The 17,890-nt window shown below is 35.4% G+C and overlaps 1 protein-coding gene across 11 annotated transcripts in view; it reads right to left on the bottom strand.

Moving 5' to 3' along the window:
• LOC129268420 (cytoskeleton-associated protein 5-like) overlaps window positions 1-17,890 on the bottom strand; it is a 92,106-nt gene that overhangs the window by 18,472 nt on the left and 55,744 nt on the right. For 9 of the 11 annotated variants that reach the window (XM_064104513.1, XM_064104512.1, XM_064104511.1 and 6 more), the window contains 9 exons: window positions 17,652-17,787; window positions 11,761-11,954; window positions 10,430-10,578; window positions 8,544-8,567; window positions 5,898-6,092; window positions 3,963-4,062; window positions 2,032-2,208; window positions 1,492-1,679; window positions 428-503 (listed from right to left, as the gene is read on the bottom strand). In XM_064104513.1, coding sequence (XP_063960583.1) covers window positions 428-503; window positions 1,492-1,679; window positions 2,032-2,208; window positions 3,963-4,062; window positions 5,898-6,092; window positions 8,544-8,567; window positions 10,430-10,578; window positions 11,761-11,954; window positions 17,652-17,787 — 1,239 coding nt within the window. The remainder of the gene's footprint in view (window positions 1-427; window positions 504-1,491; window positions 1,680-2,031; window positions 2,209-3,962; window positions 4,063-5,897; window positions 6,093-8,543; window positions 8,568-10,429; window positions 10,579-11,760; window positions 11,955-17,651; window positions 17,788-17,890) is intronic. The other 2 variants (XM_064104510.1, XM_064104507.1) reach the window with 1 other exon arrangement.

Raw genomic sequence — 17,890 nt, forward strand, 5'->3', positions numbered from 1 at the left:
GGCCCAGTGGATTAGTCTTACGGACTTTGAAACAGAGGGTCGTGGGTTCGAATCCCAGCCATGGCGTAATTTCCTTCAGCAAGAAATTAATCCACGTTGTGCTGCACTCAACCCAGGTGAGGTGAAGGGGTACCCGGCAGGATTATTTCCTTGAATGCATGAGCGCTGAACGGCAGCTCGAGCTAAGGCCGGGGTAATGATAATAATAACAACGAGCCTCGGAATAGAATATTTCTAGATAGATGGCGCTATATAAATGCCTATTATTATTATCATTATTATCATAAATTAGGTATATTCATTGGAATCCTTGATTTTGATTGGCTGTTTAACATCATTACCATTGAAGTTACCATTGGATGGCAAAAAACATTTTAGACACTTTTGTGCAACCGGGCCCTGGAAAAGAAATGATATTCTTTCATACCTTCATAATGAGTGAAGCAAACTTTGTTGACCCGCTTTCACGGGCTACACACTCCTGGAGGAGCTTTATCAGAGCTCTGTAAGCAAAACAACGAAGCAATAGAAATAAATCTAAAAAATGAAATTGGAATAACTATCATAATAACATGTAACATTTACAAAGTGCTTAAAGGGGAAGTTCACGCTGACATAAAGTTTATTTTGAAAATAGCAGAATTTTTTTTTTAATAGTGCCTAAGGTTTGAGAAAAATCCATTAAAGAATTAAAAAGTTATTAGCATTTTAATTATTTGATTTGTGATGTCATATGCGAGCAGCATTCCTACATAGCAAATGTTTAAAAAAAAATCAATGAAATGCCATTTTTCAGAAAATTGAAAATGGTTTTTACTTAACCTTTTGTATATTAATAGACAAATCATTTCACAACCAATCATGAAAAGAAAACAAAAAAGTACCATTAAAAAAGTGAAATTCATATTACATAACACATGGGGCAGCTGCTCGTTTATTACATCACAAATCCAAAACTGAAAATTCTAATAACTTTCTTAATCTTTAGCGGATTTTCCTCAAACCTTCGGCAATATTTTTGATTATTTTTCTGCTATTTTCACAACAAACTTTTCTTCAGGGTGAACTTCTCCTTTAATACAAAGTTTCTAAGCACTGAATACTACCTAGCTCTAGGTTTCTATTTGACTTATCAAAGGTTGACTTAGGCAGAGTTTACTTTAGAAGATGTAAAGAACACATGCTTCCATTTTCTGGTCTGAGAAATGCTTTGACTTAATATACGGGTCACATTTTCATAAAGACTTGTTATAATATCAAATCTACTACCAACCAATCAGACTGAAGGATTTCAATAGCTTTTAACTGCTATTGCAAATCTGTTTTTATGATCTTTTTTAATCAGTTGATGTACATACACTTGCACACTGTAATTCACCAGCATGGCAATACACGAGACAGTACGGTTACCTAAAGAAGGTCAACTTATCGACTTATCGAAGGTCGACTTAAGCAGAATCTAGTGTATGTAAGAAGAAAAACACAACTTACCCCATTGCCGCATTGTGGTTTGCATTTTCCACCACTTTTGCCATGACGATGTTGAAAGATCGGACCACCTGGGGTCCGTCGTCGAAGGTCATGAGGCGGTCGTCGATAAGGACTGTGATGAGGCCGTTGATGAGATCACACAGGACATCCTTGGAGGCTCGCTGGCTAAGGTTACTGTTCTGAAATACCTGCAAAGTCAAACAAAGAGTCGAGTCAAGTCAGTTCGGGGGCATGGAATGGCTTTAGCCTGTGCCATCTTGGGTTCCATGAACATAGAAGCGCTTCCAGACCTCTCTATCCAGCATGGCTGTCCTCATTTCATTAACTCTGATTTTGCTTTAACCTCGAGGCCCGTATTCTGATCTCAGGTTTAAATTAAACCCTGCTTTAAAGTTGTGGTTTAACTATGGAGAGCCAGTTGGGGCACAAATCCTAACAGTACACATCCAATTTATTAACTCATTTGACACTCATATTGTTCATAATTGTCTGGGAATGATAACTGAATTATTTTTCTTCATTATGAAAGCAAAATCTTACCGATACAAGGAGAGCTGCCAGGCACCTGTACATTCGGATCACATCTTTAGAATTGATCTCATCTCCCATGTGTTTACTGAACGCCATACGGAGCTGAAGCGACGTCGCTACGAGCAGTTGATCGACGTGTTCTACCACAGCTTTGGTCTTCTCCTGTTCCTTCAAGATCTCATCCAACTAAAGAGAAAAAAAGGCACATGTTAGAAAGAGACAATCACAGAGACAGATGAAAACAGAAAGAGAGAGACACACACAATAGACAAAGATGGATATAGAAAGATGAGTCGACATGGACAAAGAGACTGGTTAGAGAGACAAGATAAAAGACAATCACAGAAAAAGAGACTGGTTTAAGAGACAAAGAAAGAGAAAATCACAGAGACAGATGAAGACAGAGGGAAAGATAGACACAAAGACAAATATGGATATACAAAGATAGATGGACATGGACAAAGTGACTTTGAATGAAAAAAAATCACAGAAAAGGAGACTGGTTTGAAAGACAAAGAAAAAGACAATTACAGACACAGATGAAGACAGAGACACACACACACACAAATGACAAAGAGACAGATAAATATAAAAAGACAAAATGAAAAGCAGACAAACAGACAGATGGAGACATACCAAGGTAAACAGAAAATGACATACAAAGATAAACCAACAAATGAAAGACACAGACAAGCATACAGAGAGATTAACAAAGACAAACATACAGCCAAAAAAGATAAATAAAGAATGCAAGCAGAAAAATGATACACAAAGACAAAGAGATGAAAGACACAAACAAACAGAGGAGACAGAGAGATAAACACAGTTGAACATACAGACAAATAAGATATACTAAGACAAACAGAAAACGACGAACAACGACAAAGTGCACATGAAATGCACAAACAGAGAGACACATTGATAAAGACAAACAGAAAAAGACATAAAAGCTTGACCGCTCACAAAGGCGGTCTCCTGCAATCATTAATAAGATATTTTTTAAAGAAAATATACATTACATCCTTGTATTCTTTTATATATCAAGATATATTGTTAATGTTGTTAGGAATCAATCCTTAACCCTCAAGCTCCCGGGGTATTTTGATTCTTGTCATTCCCGGGGGGGGGCCATTATGGCCCCCCCTTAAGATCTCGGCCGCCGATCGCGCGAGCGACGCAAAAATTTGCACGCTGGTAGTGTGTGATGTAATCTACAAGGCTGTATGGTAAAATTTTCCAAAATATTGAGATTTTATTTTATATGAATTAATTATGCTAATTTATGCATAAATCATACTTTTTGCTCTAATTCACTAAATAAAGCTCCTAGAATGCTAATTTTTGGTAAAAATATTCTTTGTAGCATTCTTAACAATCGCAATTCAAAAAAACTTCGGTTTGGAAATCAATTTCTTATGTATTTTATTGTTTTATGAATTTCTTATGTATTTCTTTGTTTTTTTACTTTTGGTTTTTTATTGTTTTTTTCAATGGAAATCGTTCCAGACTTAATTCTGATCATAAACAAGGCAAAATTAATTAAGTTTAATCAGTAAAAGTAGAAATAATGATACATTTATGAATTTTGGCTAAATACACTATTTGCATTGGATTTGTACATGAAATCACGTTTATGAGCAATTTTGGGTCTGACATGCACTTATATAATGTTGCGTAATGTCGTAACCGCGTACCCGGGCGTCACAAATTTGGTCTCAAAATTTGCGCGAGACTTGAAAGTAAAAAGTCAGTAAGCGGCGAGGTCAAAAAATTTCTCGCAGCAGATATATCGCGAAAATTGTTGAGGGGGGGGCCATTATGGCCCCCCCCGGGAGAATTAGGGTTAATGTATATTTTCAAATGCAAACATGCTTTATACATATATCTGTTTTATTATTTGAATGCAGACACAAAGCAAATAATCAACTGTTAGAACTTACTTGCGCTAAAGCCTGTATGCTGATAGCGATGTCGTTGCTGGCTATTTGTGATATCATGAAGTTGAGTTGCATCATTGTCGGCATGGCTGACATCTGTACCCTGTAAAATACATTCACAAAACAGGGGTCCATTTCATAAAACTTGTTATAATGACAAATTTGCAATAACAGTTCAAAGCTACTGAAATCCTTCAATCCGATTGGCTGATAGTAAATTTGTTAAAGAAATTGTCCATTTGTTATAAAAGGAGAATGAAACCCTTGAAACCAGCTGAATCCATATCAAAGAGAAAAATCAAAGAAACATATTGTTGAAAATTTGAGGAAGATTGAATGAATAATAAGAAAGTTATGAGCATTTGAATATTGAGATCACTAAATTCAATGTAGATCCTCCAATTGGCATTGCGACCAAGATCTGTGATGTCACACACGTACAACTCCCTCATTACTTTAGTACTTATTTCACTTATATTCTCACTTTTATAGAGTCTATCACAAGGTGAGGTGTTCTCTTTATGAGAGGACAAGTACAGAGGTTTCACAACATTATATCATTGATGAATCGTTTGTCATATGATTAGAATGAGCAAAAAGAGATGTTTGGGGTATACTTTCAGTGTCCAAAAGGGGAGAGTTGTTCATCTGTGACATCATAGATCTTGGTCGCATTGCCAATGGGAGGATCTCCATAGTATTAGTGATCTCAATATTCAAATGCTCATAACTCTTCTATTGCTAGTCCTATTTTACTCAAACTTTTGTTGATCTTATTCTTTGATTTGTCTGCTTTCACAAAAGCTAACCTGCTCCAAGAGTTTCATTCTCCTTTAATAACAAATCCTTATAAAACAGGTCCAGGGACCAATTTCATAAAACTTGGAAATTTGCAATAACAGTTAAAAGCTACTGCCGTACAATTCATCGAGGAGCAAATCGGCGCATTATCATTCATGTGGGTCTACAGCACAAGACTACACTGATGATAATAATGCATTATGGGTATCTGTCAACCGATCCATCTGATTGGTAGAAATAAAACAAATTTTCATCTTTTCGCATTCAACTTGGTTTTGACCTTGCGAGCTTTCGCCTACTCGTTTCTGCAGGCTTCTTCATACTAGTGCTGACTTGCCATAGATGGGGGTAGTATCGGCAGCGCGGCTCATAAGGTAAAATCCAAATTGATTGTGAAAAGATGAAAATTTGTTTTAGATGCATTATGGGTGGGGAACCTGACCAGATTTGAGTAGTGTAGGACTAGAGGTTGTATTATGCAAGGCTGCTGGTTCATATTTGCTTTAAATATTAAGACCCGTTACACCGGATTTCCTACCCGGGACCAGTCTCGGGGTTCCCTGAGACTGGTTTCCAAAAAGTTGACCTAAATTCTTGACCCCCTATTACACCTGAATCGTAACGAGTCTCGGGGCACCCTGAGACAGTTTTCTGTGCGTTTACACCAACTTACCAAAGCTGTCCGAGGTTTTTCAAGGCGCCAAGCACGCGCTGTGTTTGTTGTTTGGATAATCATTCCACGTGTAGAACATCAAGCGAACCTGTTTGCTTTTACACCGAATCCAAAGCAGTCTCGGGGTGCCCCGAGACCACTTAGGAAATCCGGTGTAACAGGGGTCTAAATTTCCGATGAATCCTTGCCACCATCGGATCCAGGGAGGGCACAGCAAGCCCCTCCCCCTGACTTTTGACAGTCAGAGCAAATATCTTTAATGGGAATAAGTCGTTAATTCGCTTTTCCTCATTTTTCAGTGAAAACCTTTTTTTTTGGCTTGTCAAATTTTACGCGGGACAAAATGACCTCCATTTTTTTAGTGAAAACCTTTTTAAATTTTTTTTTTTGCTAGTCAAATTTTCCTTGGGAAAACATGCCCCCCCCCCCTCCTTTTGGAAAATCCTGGATCCGCCCCTGCTTACTTTCTCTTTGGCAAAACAACCGGTTTCTCCAGGTCGTTGACTTCTGTATCCTCTAGTTCTAACGTTTTGAGATCGGTATCGTCATCATTCAGACCTAGCTTGTCAAGGTCTAGTGAAAAGACCTTAGGGATTGATGACTGGTTCCCTGCTGGCTTAGGGGGCGCTGTTGCTGGTCTCTGCGTCTTTCCTGGATTCCTATTTAAGGTAAAAGTAGTTGCAGCAAACAATTATTTCATGAGAAAGTCTTTAAAATCAAGGTTAAATGCCACATTATCACAGATCTAGTTCTGGTACATTGAAATAAACTTATCTTTGTAAAATCACGAATTCTTAGCTGAACTCCGATAAATCTGATGATCACTAACACAAAAAGGCATAAGTGGGACAGTGTATTAATATTGCTTGGAAAAGTACCCGACATTTTATGGAATTCTGTGGTTATTTTGCTCATTTCTCAGCAACATTTTCTTCCAGAGAAATTTGGCGCATATTTGGGTGGTCATATTATTGGATTCTCTTCAAACTCATTTTGAGATCATTACCCCAACTGATATTTAGCTTTAAAAGGAGATGAAAGGCATGGAAATTATAGTAATAGGCATTTTGAAAGTCTGTAATGATATTACATTTCTAAAATTTAATGGTCATTTGTTGAGAATTCAAGTTTGACAGCTGTACAGTACTTGAAAAAAAGACGTTCCACTGGAAAAATAATGTCTTGCAACCGAGCAATAATAAAATGTCAGTTGTATAAATGATATGAGAAGGAATAATTTTCCTGGTATTGCATCGCAATTTGCTCCACATTTTTGAAAGACTGCTATGCATGAAGTCTTTTGTATAGCATATTTTACATAGGACTGTACATTACTTAATTGAGAGCTTTTCTCTTATGACCAAAAAATGCTATTCAAATTTGTAAAGCAAAATTATTCCCTGTATGATATATAGAAGCAATCAGATTAAAAAAAAATATATTCCCTAGCAAGATTGAAAGAAAGAAAATGAACACACAAACTCAGAAATCAGCTAATTGTTTAATGCAAAACAAATGATTGTAAACGTCATGAAATATGGGAAAGAGGGATTAGAAAATTCACAGATCAACAGACGAAATATTGCCTTGTGTAAAAATAATATCTTTATTTTCTTTAAAAAATGCAAAAACATGGCACACTGGTATTTCAGGTTGGAATGATAAGATAAATGTATATATGAAGGCAGTGGCGGAGCCAGGTATGGGTACATCAGGCCCTTGTTGAGAGCCATAAAAAATATCTGTTAGGGGAATACATCGTGCATACGCAAGTGAGGACCTTTTTTCTTTCGCTTGTCAATTTTTTCCTGACATAAATCACCATTAATTGGGAGTGAAGACCTTGGGGGGAGGGCTTAAATTTTTTCTGTACAAAAATGCCCCCCCCCCCCACTTTTGGAAAATCTTGGATCACCCCTGCATGAAGGAAAGGGATTTGTATAAATACATAAACAGTTGTACATTTCCCATTTGAGCATGAACTTTTGATATTGAAAATTTCAATTTTTATTAATTGCCATCCTTTTTCAATCATTTATAGGTCTGAATGGGAGAGAGATATGACAAATCCTGAGACCAAGGATTTTACTAAATATAGTCAGGGAAAGAAATATTTTAAGAGCTGACAATCTTCACAAAACAGTGTTTTGTTGTACTATTGCAACTAAGCCAAGACAGAAAGTTAATCAAATGATAAAAAGCAAAAGAGTAGGAGAGAGGGGGAGAGAAAAGGAGAGAAAAGGGTCATAAAATACAAGCGACAGCAACAAAGGATATATATTGTGATGAGTTTAATTGTACTGAACACTTTTGATTTGTATGGAATAATCTTAGTGTGATGGTAGCAAAATGAAAGATAGAGGCTTAACCAGTTTCCGGAGTCGGTCTTTTGTTTTGTCTGTATCACACACACACACACACATATATAGTTATACCATAATATACATTCTGAAGCAGAACTCTATATATTAGGGAAACTCCAGCATGATTTGATCAAACAAAACACTGAAAATTTCATCAAAATTGGTCAAGGAATAAAAAAAAATTATGATATTTTAAAGATTTGCATTATTTTGGTTAAACAGTTAAATGAATGTCTTCATGAATATTCAACAGCCAAACTGATGATATCATATCCCCACTTGTTCTTTTGTATTTTATTACATGAAATGCTTATTCAAATTTTGACCTTTAAGAGCTAAATCAAATGGATTGACAACTGATTTAATGCATAATTGCCGCAACTTTTTTATGACAAGCAGGAGACACGTCATAGACATGAGTATGACAATATGAATGTGACATCATCAGCCCACCTAATGAATATTCATGATGACTTGCATATCTGTTTTCACAAAATATTGCCTATTTCAATAACTGTTACTTGTTATCAGATTTTGATGACATTTTCAGCATTTTGCTCTGTGAATTTTACATTATTTATCTCGATATAATAATTTTCAGCCTGGAGTACCTCTTTAAAACAGACAGAGAGAGAGAGAAAGAGAAAGATGTATGCGAGAGTTAAGGTCCTTTTTCTCATTCAATCTAAACTACAACACTGCACACATATATGAAATGAAAGCAAAACTTGACAACAAGCAACCAACCTGTAAGCGTCTCTCCAGCCCGGCCTGCATGCATTAGTTACATTGGATTAGAAATAAAGCAATATAAGACTGTGATTGTGAGCATACCCTTCAGAAATGTGTTAAGATTGGATCTATTATGCAAAGCGTGAATACTGATCGATCATAAAGAATCAATTGCATGTTCTACCATCAATTGTGAGCTTCTACTACAATGATCACCCAAAGTATTTGACATGAACCCTGGGGGCCGTTTCATAAAGCTGTTCGTAAGTTAAGAGCGACTTTAAGAACGACTGGTGATCCTTTCTTGCAGTAAATGGTATATTCATTTGCGATGGTTTAGCGCGTAAGAAAGGTTCACCAGTTGTTCTTAAAGGTCAAGTCCACCCAAGAAAATTGTTGATTTGAATCGATAGAGAAAAATCAAACAAACATAACGCTGCAAATTTCATCGAAATCAGATGTAAAATAAGAAAGTTATGACATTTTTAAGTTTCGCTTATTTTTCACCAAACAGTTAAATGCACAACTCAGCGATATGCAAATGAGAGAGTCGATGATGTCCATCACTCACTATTTCTTTTGTTTTTTATTGTTTGAATAATACAATTTTTCAATTTTTACAGATTTGACAATAAGCACCAACTTAACTTAACCATAAACTGTTAAAATAATGGTAATTCCACATGTTCAGGGAAAATAAAAGTTTGTTTCACTTGAAAAGGAGGAGAAAATTAGAATATTTCATATTTCATATAATAAAATACAAAAGAAATAGTGAGTGGGTGACGTCATCAGTCTGCCAATTTGCATACCAACCAGGATGTGCATATAACTGTTTTTGTGAAATTAAGCGAAACTTTAAAATGTCATAACTTTCTTACTTTACATCCGATTTTGATGAAATTTTCAGTGTTTTGCTAGTTGGATTTTTCTCCTCTTTTTCAAATCAACTTTTTGTTGAGGTGGACTTGTCCTTTAAAGTCGCTCTTATCTTACGAACAGCTTTATGAAACGGCCCCCTGGCATACTACATGTAGTATATGATAATGACGCAAAATTTAAATACAGGCAACTCTCATTATATGTTGAATATTTTGTGACCTAAAATATCTGTTTGATTTAGGATTTCGATTTAGAAGAGAATTACACTCGTTTCACAGAATTTAAGTGCGACTTATACATACAAGTACCAAAGCTCACAGTGCATCTGTCAGGAGATCTAATTGATGGTTACACAGCAGCCCGCATCTCATTAGCATAATTATCTAATTAATGCAGTGCTGCATTATATAATGAAAACAGCTGTGAATATGAAAATAACTTCAAGTCACATCTAAATCTTTGAGACACCCCCCCCCCCCCGGACCCTTCTCTGTTCGACATGATCATAAGTGAAGGGGTTAGTGAATGATTCATTTTACTAGGAAATCAATGTGACTTTGTTTCATGCACTGTGAAACTTGCACAATACACATTCATATCAATCATGCATTTAATTAGCTATTCATCATACATGTATGTTAATCAAAAATAAACTCAACTGATGGTATTCTGATGGCCATGGATTAGTTAAACCTTGGTTAACTTAGATCATACTTTCATCGAGTGCCACTTGTCGACTTATTCACCAATTAAAACTTATTCTTACCCTGCTCCAAAATTTTATCAAAAATTGATTGAGTCGCGAAATGGGAACAATATGAAAGTACAAAAATATAATTAGTTTTTATGAATTTAATTGGTAAATTATGAATGCCACGAATATGTTCATTTTTTAGTGGGGATCACTAAATTTTGAGTACCACTGTACTTTGCCAGGCATTTTGTCCCCTTTATTTGAATGGTTAGTAATACGAGCTTAAGGTTATGCAAAGGTCAAAGTAAGGTCGAAGGTTACATACGGGAGGTTTGATTTCTTGGCGTCGGGTCGTTGAGCTGTCTTCTCCTCTGCATTCTTCTGAGCTGGGGCGGGTGCGGTCTTGGGCGGAGCCGGCTTCTTGCCCGACCTCTTGATCCTCTCTTCCAGTAAACTCATCTCTTTCTCATTCAACTAAGCGGATCATGAAGAAAAATAGAAAGAGAGAGTGTGAGATCAAGAGAGTGATCTTAATTCATTACTAACTATTATTTGAAATAAGATTTGATTCCTCCTTAAATATGAGCGGTCACCATTACTGCAACCTCTTGCGATTTCATCAAAAAGCTTCCTTATTGTCAAAATAAGAAAAATATGAAATAATGTATAATTCATAAAACAATATACAATAGAAATAGTGAGTGAATGACATCAACATCATCTCTCATATTAGTTTGATATGCACACAACTGTTTTGTGAAAAAGTGAAACTTGTAATGTAATAATAATAATACATCACTTATATATGTAATGCATAATAAGCAGAAAGTATCTCTATGCGCTTCACAATAAACCCCCCAAAATACATATCATAACATAAACAAAGGAATAGGCCTATAAATAATGACCTTCTTATTTGACATCCGATTTTCATGAAACTTTTAGCAATGTGCTTGGTTAATTTTTCTCTCTTTATCCTAATCAACTTTTTGATAGGGTGAACTTGATCTTTATATCGATGTGTACTAATGAATGTAGGGTTTTCCAAACAAAGAACATTAAAGGGATCGTTTAACTTTGTGAGCAGCTGATTTAAAAAATTCTCAAACTGAGTTGAAACGTGCGTATGAGTGCCTGTATTTGTCCTCAAAAACCCTGAAACAGACCACAATATAGGATGAAAAACTCTAATTTAGATACAAGTGGCAATTTATTAGCCTGATTTTGAGAACCGTCTAGTAGACGGGTTCAGCTTATGACCAGTTTTCTCCAATTCAAAAAGTCCGTTGGCTATTTTGACTGCCTTCTGTTGTGTGTATCTCCTATACACACACTATTAGCTGCACTGTACATTCAGTGTATACCTTGTACACACTGTATGTAGGTCATGCTGTGTTCATCTCGAATTAATATGTTGTGCACAGATTCCCTGTATACACATAGTCATTGAAACCAACTCCCAATTATTTTAAACTTTGGTTTACATCTCCAAGGTTTTAAAATTGATCCTGTAAATATAATACTTTGAAACTTTTGGGTTGGTATTTTTACACTATAAGCCTCATGTTTAGCCCATTTTCAGGAACCAAAAGGAGAATTTTTTAAATCAGAACAAAGTGAAATGATCACTTTAAGTATTCAATAGCTCATACTCACATTTCCAATGTATTTATAGACGTCTTCTCCTACAATGCTGTAGACCTGTACAAGGGTGTTGAGGGCCGCCGAGCGTACATTGTTATCTCTATCAGCAATCTGACTAGCGACCTCTTTGAGTGCTTTGGGAGGGGATGGCTGACAGACGTTGAGACCGTAGAGCTCTATCAGGATGCCTAGCTCGTCCAAACATTCTGAAAAAGGAATGGGTGGAATTGAAGAATTATTATTCAAGGAAATAGGATATGGATTAAAATATAAGATGTATCAGTTGAAGATAAGCACCCCTCGCTCAAAAAAGAAAAAAATGAATGAACAAACAAATGAACAAACAAATAAATAAATACATTTAATAAATAAACAAGTGGAATGCCTCTGGCCGTCTCACCTGCATCACGCGATTCAATATAGCAGCAGTGCTGATTTTGAAAACTACTATAACTCGCACAAGATGTTCAGTGATACTTGGTTACTCTTATTTCCACGTTTTATGAACTAGACCAATACACTTATAGAGATATGATGGCAATTCAACAAATACCCCCAACGTGGCCAAAGTTCTTTGACCTTACATGACCTTTGACCTTGATCATGTGACCTGAAACTTGCACAGGATGTTCAGTGATACTTGATTACTATTATGTCCAAGTTTTATGAACTAGACCAACACACTTTCAAATTTATGGCTGTAATTCAACAAATACCCCAATTTGGCCAAAGTTCATTGACCCTAAATGACCTTTGACCTTGATCATGTGACCTGAAACTTGCACAGGATGTTCAGTAATACTTGATTACTATTATGTCCAAGTTTCATGAATCAGATCCATAAACTTTCAAAGTTATGATGGTAATTCAACAGATACCCCCAATTCGGCCAAAGTTCATTGACCCTAAATGACCTTTGACCTTGGTCATGTGATGTGAAACTCATGCAGGATGTTCAGTGATACTTGATTAACCTTATGTATAAGTTTCATGAACTAGGTCCATATATTTTCTAAGTTATGATGACATTTCAAAAACTTAACCTTAGGTTTTGTTTGTTTGTTTGTTTTATTTTTATTTCTGCGTTCACAATACATTATCATAAATATTTACATTGTTTGTAATATACAAAATAATTCATAATGCATACAATATAAACATAATACCTAATTTGAAGGAAAAAATGGTGTGGGCATATACTTCACATTTTGATAATAAAAAAGGAACATTAACACAATTTAAATGAACGCAGGAGACCGCCATCGTGAGCGGTTAAGCTTGTAATTGATGGCGGCCTCATAAAAAGGGTTCGTGACTATGATTGGTATAATTACTGAACAAGTGGGTGCAATGCAGGTGCAGGTGCGGGTGCAGAAGATAGCTGTAGAATTTATATTTTTTATTTAATTTATAGTGGTAAATGAGGATTAATTTGAAGGTTGGGATGAATAAGATCGAATGATATTTCTTTTAACAGTTGATTTTAAAGAGTATAAAGTGGAACAAGATTTAATATTTTCTGCAAGATTATTCCAAATGTCTGGACCATGATGTCGAATTGATTTAGAGGTAATTAACAGTCTGGGGTTTGTGAGATGAAAGTTTCCAGATGTACGAGTTGGGTAGGTATGGACAGAACTATTGAACTTAAACATATCATCAAAAGACGAAGGGAGTAGGTTATTAATATACTTAAACATAATGATAGCTACTTGAAGAGTATACAAGTCGGCAACTTTTAGTGTTTTCTGTTTGAAAAATAATGGATCAGTGTGAGCCAAGTAATGAGATCCTGTACAAATGCGAACAACTCTCTTTTGTAATTTGAAAATAGAAGTCAGCTTTGTTGAGCCACAATTAGCCCAAACAACGTTACAATAAGTAATATACGGGAGTACTAAGGAATTGTACAATAGGAATAAAGTTTTAAGAGGCAAAATAAATTTTAACTTAGAAATAATTCCAATGCTTCTCGAAATACACATTGTAATATGGTGTAGATGCTCATTCCAAGATAAAGCTTCATCTATGATAACCCCTAAAAATTTAGAGTGAGTTTTCCGTTCTAATGATTTGCCGTCAATCTGTAGGTGAAATTGGGTGTTAGAAATATGAGAGTGATGTTTAAAATATATGTAGTGAGTTTTTTGTGTGTTCAAAGATAATTTGTTAGCTTTGAACCACTGTGATACTTTGTTTATTTCATGATTTAAAATATTGTATAACGAAGTAGGATTTGTATGAGAAAAAAAAATATTTGTGTCGTCGGCGAATAATACAAAAGATAAAATGGATGATGTATTAATAATGTCATTGATATATAGTAAAAATAATAGTGGGCCTAATATGGAGCCTTGAGGGACACCACAACGAACTAAAAGTGAGTCAGAGTCATAACCATTAAATGCGACGTATTGTTTTCGATTTCTTAAGTAATCTTTAAACCAAAGGAGGGATTGACCTCGTACGCCATAATAATTAAGTTTTGAGAGTAGAATGTCGTGATTAAGTGTATCAAATGCCTTACTAAGGTCACAAAATATGCCAATGACATGTTCTTTATTTGCAATGGCGTTTGTAATTTTATCATAGATTTGGATTAAAGCCAAGTTTGTTGAGTAATTTTTCCTAAAGCCATATTGATTAGAATTTAGCAGATTGTGTTTGCTGATGAATTTATAAAGTCTGTTATATACTATTTTTTCTAAGATTTTTGATATAGTTGGGAGAAGAGAAATGGGGCGATAATTATTAATTTCATGAGGATTGTCTTTTTTGAAAATTGGATTGACTTTGGCGATTTTGAATAAGTCAGGAAAAACTCCTTGTGATAATGATTTATTAAAAATGTTACTAAGAGGATTAGCAAGTGGGTGAATTATTTCTTTTAAAAGAGACATACTAATTCTGTCATGTCCATGCGATTTTGAACTGTTAAGAGACCGTGTAATATTGATAATTTCAGTTGGGTCCATAGGGTTAAAAAATATAGAGTGCGGATTAGGTTCGGGGAGATAGTCGGTAAAACGCGCATTAGGGCTATTAATTTTGCTTGAAAGTTCGGGTCCGATATTTGTGAAAAATGAATTAAATGAATTTGCTTGAAGGGAAGAGTCAATTTTAAAACCGTTAAGAGTCATATCATCAGTAGGAGGGGAATCTGTTTTTGTTCCCATTACCTCTTTAATGATTTTCCAAGTTGCATTAGTGTTTGAACTGGCATTCTTTATTCTATTAGCGTAATACATTTTACGTGATATACGAATTAATTTTGTCAATTTGTTTCGATATACTTTATATGTTTTTAAGTTAGCTTCGGACGGTTTGTGTAAATGTGACTTGTAAAGGCGATTACGTGTATGTATTGATTTCAATATACCTTTTGTTATCCAGGGATGTTTGGGGGTCTTTTTTCGATTATTTTTCATTCTACCTATGGGGATATTCTTATCGTAATAATGTTGTAATTTATCATTAAAGCGATTATAAGATGTGTTTGCTCCAACTTCATTATAGACATCCTCCCATTCCTCAATTGTTAAGTCTTGTTTCAATAATTCAATATTACGTTTAGATTCTCTTCTATATGTATGTTGGTTAAATGTTTTGAGGTGTGGTAGTTTTAAATCACAAGTTAGAAATATTGGTAAGTGGTCTGAAACTTCAGAGCATAGAATTCCTCCTATCATTTTGTTGTTCATGTTATGTACGTTGGAAAAAATGTTGTCAATTTGAGTTGATGAATTTTGGTTGATTCTAGTGGGATTATTTATGAATGAATTGAAGCCGAATGAGTACATTAGTTTCATGAAATTATTTGATTTATTATTGTCGATTGAGGGTAAGAAATTGATATTAAAATCACCAATAATAAAACAGTTTTTATTTTCATTACTTATTATATGGAGATATTGCTCTGTTTCCTCATAAAATGAATCAAAATTAAAACCTGGTGGTCTATAAATTAAACCTATGACGACATTGTTAAATTCTGTGTTTTCAATTTCAATAAACAAAGATTCAGCATGTAAAAGTTTCACGTCGGAACGGATCTTAAATTTCAGTTTTTCGGCAATATAGAAGGCTACCCCTCCGCCTCTTTTCCCTTTGCGGTCTGCCCTAATCAGCTTATAATCTGGTAAATTAAACAAATCTGGGGAATTTTCGTGTAACCATGTCTCGCTAATACCAATAACAGAAAATTTAAAATTGTTTAACGTGTGTAAGAGATTTTCAAAATATTCGAAGTTTCTATTCAGACTTCTTAAATTTGCATGTAAAAGAGAAATATCATCATGATTATTATTAAATATGTTATTAAATTCTTGAGGTGTGTAATATTTACTGTTGTGTGAATTTTCTATTAAATTATCAGGAATAAAAGAGAGTGAATCCATCAAAATTGATATAATGTAAAGTACCGGCGATTATGTAAGGGATATACTGCGAGCGTGCTTGTGGTGAAGGTGCGTGTGATAGTGATTGTGTGTATATTCATGTGTAACTGTGGTGCTGATGTGCAGTTAATATAAATGAAAAATATGTCTACAAAAATAACAAGACCCATCTTGGTCAGCATATACAATATAGGAAGCACTACGGCAGAGCTCTGCCACCTAAGTACATATATACAAGAGTTGAAATAATTACATATAAATAATGAACGATTACATACAAATGAATTAAGAGCAAACCCAAAATATGCCTACGGATCTAATGTGTATTACTATTGGCATGGTAGATCACTCCATTAACTCCATGTATTAACGCAGTAGGTTAAGATTTTGATGTTGATTCCCCCAACATGGTCTAAGTTCATTGACCCTAAATGACCTTTGACCTTGGTCATGTGACATGAAACTCAGGCAGGATGTTCAGTAATACTTGATTAACCTTATGGCCAAGTTTCATGAACTAGGTCCATATACTTTCTAAGTTATGCTGTCATTTCAAAAACTTAACCTCAGGTTAAGATTTGGTGTTGACGCCGCCGTCGCCGTCGCCGCCGTCGCCGTCGGAAAAGCGGCGCCTATAGTCTCACTCTGCTATGCAGGTGAGACAATAAAATGAATAAGTAGATAAATAAATAACTAAGAACTAAATACAAAATAAAAATGAAAATAAAAGTTAAAGTTCATAAAATGCTAAAAATTATTCTGTCTGATCGTACTTTTCTCTCACATTCATTCTTCTTCCTCCTTCCCCTCATCCTCTTCTTCTGCTCCTTCTCTTCCTTTGATCTCCTGCTTCTCATTCTCTTCCTTCTCTTTCTCTTCCTCATCTTCCCTTTCACCTTTTTCTTCTTCTTCTTCTTCTCCTCCTCTTCCTTTCATCTTCTCCTTCTCCTCTTCCTTGTCTCTTCCTTCTTATCTACCACCACTCCTAACCTATTCTCTGTCTTGGGTTCTTTGATCTTTATCCCATTCATAAGCCAAAGGAATCCTAAAATCTTACTGGCAGGGTAAAGCTTTTCTCCTTGTTTATAATCTTATCACCATTTTTTTTTCTCTCCCCCTCTCTCTTTACTTTTCCCCAATGTACTCCCTTGTCCCTCCACCCCCCCCCCCTCTCCCTCTCTCCTCTCTTTTCCTAATTCTTCTTATAGTTATGTCTGCCTCCTTCAACATTGAGGATTCTTGCAAACTCTATGATGCGTGTCAGTTGAAGTCTACATCCTTTCATGTGCTATCTACAATTAGTTTACAAATGTTTTCACCTCTTTATAGTGGAGGTGCTTGGCCGAGTGGTCTAAGGCGCCTGGCTATACATGGAAAGTCCGGGGTTTGATCCCTGGCCGCGGCACCTATGCCCGTGAGCAAGGCATTTAATTAACAATGCTCTTTTATCCTGCTTTCAAATAAATGGAAATGCTAAAAAAAAATGTTAATAGTGACAGTCCTAACCTGTTCTTTGTCTTGCGTTCTTGGACTTGAGGCCATCCATAAGGAATCCAAACATTTTACTGGCTGGGTAAAGCTTCGTGAGAAGCTTGATGACGGCTTTCACATCCTTACGTACGTTCTCCTTTGGGTCCCCAATCTGTCGAAAAATAAGAATTAGTGAGAAAAAAATTAAAGGGGAATCAAGCCTTGGCCACAAAATGTTGTGTTGGGAAGGAGAAAAATAGATTAAACAGAATGGT

The sequence above is a fragment of the Lytechinus pictus genome, chromosome 9 (genome assembly GCF_037042905.1).
Source record: "Lytechinus pictus isolate F3 Inbred chromosome 9, Lp3.0, whole genome shotgun sequence".
Classification (NCBI taxonomy): Eukaryota; Metazoa; Echinodermata; class Echinoidea; order Temnopleuroida; family Toxopneustidae; genus Lytechinus; species Lytechinus pictus.